The sequence below is a fragment of the Rhamphochromis longiceps genome, linkage group LG11 (genome assembly GCF_057381845.1).
Source record: "Rhamphochromis longiceps isolate RC_006_pf linkage group LG11, R_longiceps_female_GT1.1, whole genome shotgun sequence".
In the NCBI taxonomy this organism is placed as follows: domain Eukaryota; kingdom Metazoa; phylum Chordata; class Actinopteri; order Cichliformes; family Cichlidae; genus Rhamphochromis; species Rhamphochromis longiceps.
In genome coordinates, this window is record NC_140567.1 from 29,723,399 (window position 1) to 29,730,491 (window position 7,093).

Below are 7,093 nucleotides of genomic sequence, written 5' to 3' on the forward strand. Positions count from 1 at the left end.
AACGGGAGATTCACATCATGGATGAGCAGCTGGCAAATCTGCTGATGCTATCTTGTAAAAATGGACCAAATCTCAGAGAAATGTTTCTAGCACCTTGTTGAACCTCTGACATGAAGAATTAAAGCAGTTTGAAGACAAAACGGGGTCCCACGAGGTGTACCTAATAAAGTATGTAGTTTTCTTTGGAGTACAGTAGTATAGTGTATATGTTCTATGCTGTGGTGTGCTGGGGGGCAGCACAGCAAAGAAGGAAGTGTCCAGGCTGGAAAAACTAATCAGGAAGGCTGGCTCTGTGGTTGGCATGAAGCTGGACACTCTGGTGACAGTGGCAGAGAAGACGACATTAAGTTGGACATTATTGACAATGCTGGGCATCCTCTGCACACAGCCATAAACAACCAGAGGAGCCTGTTAAGTGACAGGTTGCTTCTCCCAAAGTCAAGAACCAACAGACTTAAAGACTTTGTCCCAAACGCCATGAAACTGTTTAACTCCTCGCTGGAGGGGAGAGGGAGGGGAAACGGGGACAAAGAGAGCGCTGTAGTGCCTTTTTCACTGTGCAATATATATATATTTTTAATATATAACGGTGCAATAGACTCACAATAGTTGAAATGTGCAGTTCTCTGGTATTCTTATTCCTATTTATTATATTTATCCCTATTATATACTCTGTATTTATATATGTGTATATGTGTATATGTGTATATGTGTATTGTGGAGATACAGAAATTATTTTACTGCTAGAATATAACCTGCATTATTAACATTGCATTAATAATATATCCTACAGCCTTGATATTGCATTAAAGATGTTTATTAAAGCTATTGCCACCACGTTAACCTTTATTATTTTATACACATGCATGTTTGTGCTCATTCAGTGTTGCTGCTCAGTCTATTAAAGAAGGTTTTAAGCTTTGTGAAGCACTATGTCTTCACAATCTATTGTGTGGGTGACTTGGAGCATAGAAGGATAGACAGCATACACGCTTACAACACACATATAATCCAGAAGCCTGCCAGGCCAAAGGCCTGAAATTCATTTCTTCTAACTGCATTTCAGTTTACTTAGTAACAGATGAGAGAAGACCAGTTAAGAAAAGGACAAGCCCTTAGAGACCATCTAGGCTTGAAATTTATTGCCATGTACGGAAGGTGTTATAGAAGGAAGAACTTCTGTGTCTGTTTTTAGCCATCTAAGATGTACCATTTACTGTAATCGATGTATTTGATCTGTAATCGACGCAAGAAGGACGCGTTAACCCTGATGTTATAAAATCATTTTCAAGTGTATTCTTAGCACGAGACGTGTGCTGATGTGATACTTCTTCTCCTGCGTGTGTACTAATAAACTCATTGTTTGATTGCACTCTCCTGGGCCTCTGTTGGTTTGTTTCATTGCTCAACATTTTCGAACTCGTGACAGTTTGGCTGAGGCAATAAAGGTGTTTTTGGAGGTGTTCAGGGAGAACCTGGAGGCCAGGAGGTGGACAGACGATCCCGGTGGTTCGTTTGACTACAAAGGGCGCTGCTAAAAGGTAAGACACAAACCTCTTAAACTGAAATTGTGCTGTATTGGATTATAATTCTAAAATTGTAGTCAATGAATTACTGGCTGATGTTTGTCTTGAGTTTTGGGTTAAGTTAAAGTGAAACTGTATATATGGTATATTTCTGCTCACATTCTGCTGTGTTTCCTGGAGGAACCTAAGTTTCATCTAATCTAATGTTTCCATAAAACATATATGGTAGTATGCAAGTGATGCAAGTATTTCAGGACTCATTTCAATAGCTGGGCCCACGTCCTTATTTTAGGTTTAACAGCATTTTAGTAGGTAAAGGTGAATGATTTGGACATGAATTGAGCTGCGGTTTGGGGAACGCCTCGAAGGATACCGGCAGCAGCTCCCGGGCCTGGCAGATCCCCATCTACTAAATAGAAGTGAAGAAGTTAAAGAATTGAAAAGGGGAGGGAGGGTAATGTAAACAAGAATGAACAGCTTGTAGAACAGGGGGAACTTATGTAGAAGAGAACCGGAAGGAGCGTTTATGGAGGCGTGGTCCTACTCCTGAAATTCCAATACTTGAACTCCAGTTAAGTAATTTTAAGACGATTAAGGAAGTAAAATCAGATCAGTATTTGACCACCAGAATTTTGTCATCATCTGTGTGGATTTGAAAACTCACTAAGATCTTAATGTTGAGAAATTTAATTTTGGGAATATTTTTTAAGTCCCCTATCTTCCTCTTTCTGCTAAGAATGATGAAACTCATTATTGTACTCAAAGCTATGATCAAAATAAGAGAAAGTTCAATGACACCCTGGCAAGGTTTCTGTTACAACACTTTTTCCATTGGTAGTGACAGCAACTGTAATATAATAAATAATAATCTGAATATGATTTCATTTTATAGGACAGGAGAGAATAAAATATAAAATAAGAAAATGAAAAATGAAACCAATTTTTTTTTTTAAAATTTGTTCCTGGATTTGATTTGATTTGTTCACCAAGTCAAATTGTCCTCCAATGATGAAACACCACAAAGTGTTACAGTAAACATTTTGGACAGATAGAATCTTAGAAACTACGTGATGTCACTCTGTAAAATCAGCTCACGCAGCGGGACACAACAGCTTGTGCAACACAGTGTGTCTGTCTGTTGAAATAACTGCACTGCGTGAACTGCACACATTGTTTGTTTGGTCGTTGCCTGGGGTGTACGGAAGTTGAAAGGAGGCTTTTAAATGGGATCAATAGCATCACCAAGACGTAACTGACCTGGTAAAGGGATAAATAACTAACATGAAGTTAGGTCAGACAAAATACCCAAAAGTCAAACGTTGGAGTCAGGCATTTAAGCACAAGTGAAACCGCCTCAGAGTGATTTACATACATTAAGCAACATCAAAAGAACTCTTTGTTCACCTTTGAGTCATTTTAACTTCCAAAGCTCACGTCTCTGCTTCTGAAATAAACCAGTCTTCTCCATTTAAACCTGTTCAATTTAAACTTGACCCTGCTCTTGGATGGTAGAGCAGGGTCAAGCAGCAGGTGATAAATACAAAAAAAGGGCCTCTGACCTCTGATATCTCAGAGTGTTTTTGAGCTGCAGCAGGATACAGAATTATCTCTAAAAGTAAAGCCTTTCCAGTCTTCAAGTCAGCCACGGGTTATTAGATTTTTTTATTACTGTGTGCAGTATATGACTATTCAAACAACATCATCCACATTGCTGTTCTCACCACATGCTGTAAAAGGAGGGACCGCTCTGTCACTGGGCCATCTCCCTTGACCAATGCTTATCTCCACTGACTCATATTAAAGAGGCAAATGTAAAGAAGCATTGGGCATTGATGACTAAATATAGTAAAGAAAACCTACGATCAAACAGCCTGACGGAGTCCGTCTGTACCGCTCATGCTGAAAAAAAGGCCAGTTGTTACCAGGGAAACCATGTTTGGCGAGAGTGGGAGATAAATTGCAGCAATATCTCACTAATAGTCACTTCTATTATCTGCACTGGATGTTTAGATTAACAGGTAAATAGGGGGATGTGCCAAGAGACAGCAGCTTGGAGGTAAGGTGCGCAGAGGTGATCAAACAAAACAGCAAGGAAGACGCACTAGGAGGTAAGCCACGCTGCTCATGAAAAATGCCAAGAATGGGAAGTCTGTTGCAGGAGTGAGGATTTGTGAGCTGACAAAAATTGTCACTGTGGACTTGTCCGAGTTGCTTAAATTGGTGTAAAATCTTTAGTTTCATCACAGCACTATAGAGAATAGTTAGAAAAAAATAGTTCCTCTTCTCAGACACTGGACTATAAGAGCTGAGCGTCTGACACAGATATTCACTCGATGGACGTTGCCCCATAAAGGGTAAGAAACTACTTTCATTTTAATATTCCTCCAATAGGTTGATTTATAGATTATAAAACTTTCCTTACCGCTGTCTTGACTTTCTATTTCCTTTATACGATGATGCAGGAAACAGATACAGATAGAACTGTGTTGTAAAAGTCGTGGCAAAGTAAAGCTTTGAGACGCTAATTTCCCTCGTGTAGTTAACTCATTAAGTTTATGAGGGTTATCATTTTCACAACATGTCCAGTATTTGTGTATACAGTAAGAACAAGGGCTGGGACTTAATGATAAAAGCACTGCTGCACTGTATTTACAACAAGGAACAAGCAATAACACAGTATTATGGTTTGTATACAAACTCGTGTGCCGGGTTAAAACACTGTCTTCTCATTAAGAGATAATACACAACCACAATCAACTCTGAAGTAGTGATGTGGAAGAAAATTAAGAAGGAATATAGAAAAAACAGAATTACAGCATACTTTGGGATGCCTCCTACCTTTTTTTGTAGGAAAAACATTTATTGTATGAACAGCACATTTTCAAATGAAGTGTCAATTTTATACTCATAGTTTAAAATAGTTTGCTGTGCTGTGTGGTAATCTCTTTTCATTCTTTCTTATCAGCAGAGCTCAAAGCCCTGGAGGAAACGATGAGCTGTGGTTTATTGGTGGGGACAGAAAAACTGCTCTGTCTCGTTGGGTTTGTTCCAGGACACTGAGCCAATAAGAAGCCTTCGTCTTCTGTGGTCGGTGCTGCCCCACAGATAAAACCTCCTTGTTCTGCAGTCTATTCATCCCCGGGGTCGGGGATATAATGTGACACATCTCAATTCTTGACCGAGTTGAAAGATTCACATGGAGCCCACCACGCAGCGGTGCCACACAGCACTTTGTCTCTCTGTCTACGTCATTACCTTTGTGCTGGGCTTCCCGGCCAATATATTGGCTTTCTACACTTTTTGTAAGAAAGTAAGGCAGAAACCCACCCCGATTGACATCCTGCTCCTCAACCTGACCATTTCCGACCTCCTCTTCCTCATCTTCCTGCCCTTCAAGATGCAGGAAGCAATGAATGGCATGATGTGGAACATGCCCTATGCCCTCTGTCCGCTGTCTGGCTTTATCTTCTACATGACCATCTACAACAGCACCTTTTTCCTCACTGCAGTCAGTGTAGAGCGCTACTTGGGTGTGGCTTTCCCCATTCGGCACACTCTGAAGCGGCGACCTGTGTATGCTGTAGCTGCCAGCATTTTCTTCTGGATTTTCTCCACCGCCCAACTTAGTATCGTGTTTATCGTGCCCTTTATCCCCACTGAACGCCTCAACGCCTCAGCTCACCCTAGCAGCGATAGCAGAAAACAATGCTATGAGAACTTCACCGAGTCTCAGCTGAACGTCCTCCTGCCTGTGCGCCTGGAGCTTTGTGTGGTGCTTTTCTGCATCCCTTTCCTGATTTCTAGTTTTTGCTACATCAACTTCATCAGAATTCTCTCAAAGCTGCAACACATTGACCGGCGCCGGCGCATCCGAGCCATGGGCATGGCTTTGGGAACCCTGGTGGTGTTTGCTCTATGTTTTGGACCCTACAACGTCTCACACATCATTGGTTTTATAAACAAGAAAAGTCCGGCGTGGAGAGACAAGGCCCTGCTGTGCAGCACCTTCAATGCCTGTCTAGACCCTCTTATTTTCTACTTTTCTTCCTCTGCTGTGAGAGGGAATGTGAGTAGTGTGATGGAAGGGGTTAAAAGCCGTCTCCAGAGGTGCATGTCTTGTCACCTGCTCCAGGCCTTGTGCGGGGGAATTACCAAGACTGCACAAGATAAGGAACACACGCAAGAGGAGATCAATGCTATCTGAGCTGACAGAAAGGGACCTGTAAGCGGCTGCCTTTACTGTTGTCTTATTTCTTCATCCCTGGGAGCAGAAAATTAATGCCATGTTAATGTTTACACATGTGAGAAAATGACTTGGCTTTATACAGTGCAGTGTATTTTTGTTTGATGACATTCCTTTTTGGAAATGAGACAAGACAGGTAACCTTCAGTCTTCCTAAGCACGCCATGCCAATTTTGTATGCAGCGCATCGGGTAAAACCTCAGAGACAGCCTACTTTGAACTGTCACCAGGACATAACAACATTTCTCGCATAGTGTAAGAGAAGTACAGAGACCCTTAAATGCAGGCAGGTGTTGTGGAGCATCGCAGCAGAGACTGTAACAAAATGAATATCTAAGCAACAGCGTTGCACGTCATCTCTCTGCAATTGGAGATTAAATGTTCCAACCAACATCCTTAGTCGTGAACAGGATATTGCTTGCAACAATACGGTCATTATGTGTCAAGCAGTGGTGGTTGAAGAAGAAGTAGCAGAAGAAAGAGAAAATGTGTGGCATCTTCATGCAGATACAAGCATGCTGAAAATAGAGAGCAGTTCGCTTTGTAATTGTACATATGTTTGCATTTGTAAGATGATGGCTGTTCTTATATTTATATGGGATATATAAAGAAAGAGAGATGTATGAATGTACACATATATATGCATAACGGGGGTTGTAATAATATAATAACACATAAATAAAGCTTATTTTCATATTCAAATAAGATTATACATTTTGCATGATGTCTGACTCATGCATTATTTTGTAAAGAAACCACGCCAGCAGGTGTAAACAGTGTTTGTGTGGACACACACGTGTGAGTGTAAATGACGGGAAAAGGAAGAAAGGACTGATGGAAGCAAAAGCAAACCGCACAAACATTATTTTCATAAACAAACTGTACAATAATAAATTGAGTTAATTAATAACCTTAACATTGGCAGCAGACAGGTACGAGGTGATTGTGTGCGTATGAGTGAGTGGAAGAAAAGAGATAAGGACTAATTTGTTTTGGAAAGAAGGGGGATGAGAAATATGAAAAATGCCCGTAAAGACCGCTTGCATCAAGTGATCAACAGTTGCCATCGGCATATCAGTGATATCATATGTAAATGTTTTTATGCACATTTTATGTATTTACACATAAAAGCAGGATGAGTAATAGAAAGCTTACTGAGCTGCCTCTTTGATTTTTGATGTCACTAATCTGATTATACTGAAGATCCATCAGCTCACTCAGCTGTTCAATGTTTATCATTTCTGCCAGTATTTGTTTTTTTTTTATTCTTGGCAGTGTGGGCAGGTCTAAATTTAAAATGAACTTCCTCCAAAAAGTGAATCAA

At 40.6% G+C, this 7,093-nt stretch overlaps 1 protein-coding gene across 1 annotated transcript; it reads left to right on the forward strand.

Annotated features, from left to right (window-relative positions):
- Window positions 1-4,497: 4,497 nt before the first annotated feature.
- Window positions 4,498-6,416, forward strand: LOC146659479 (free fatty acid receptor 2-like). Its single transcript, XM_085421880.1, has one exon. The coding sequence runs from the start codon at window positions 4,723-4,725 to the stop codon at window positions 5,728-5,730; it is 1,008 nt and encodes a 335-aa protein (XP_085278006.1). The 5' UTR covers window positions 4,498-4,722; the 3' UTR covers window positions 5,731-6,416.
- Window positions 6,417-7,093: the final 677 nt, after the last annotated feature.

Bases quoted from the DNA above. Each gene is read 5' to 3' on its own strand.
- LOC146659479 (XM_085421880.1), top strand. From the start codon at position 4,723: ATGGAGCCCACCACGCAGCGGTGCCACACAGCACTTTGTCTCTCTGTC.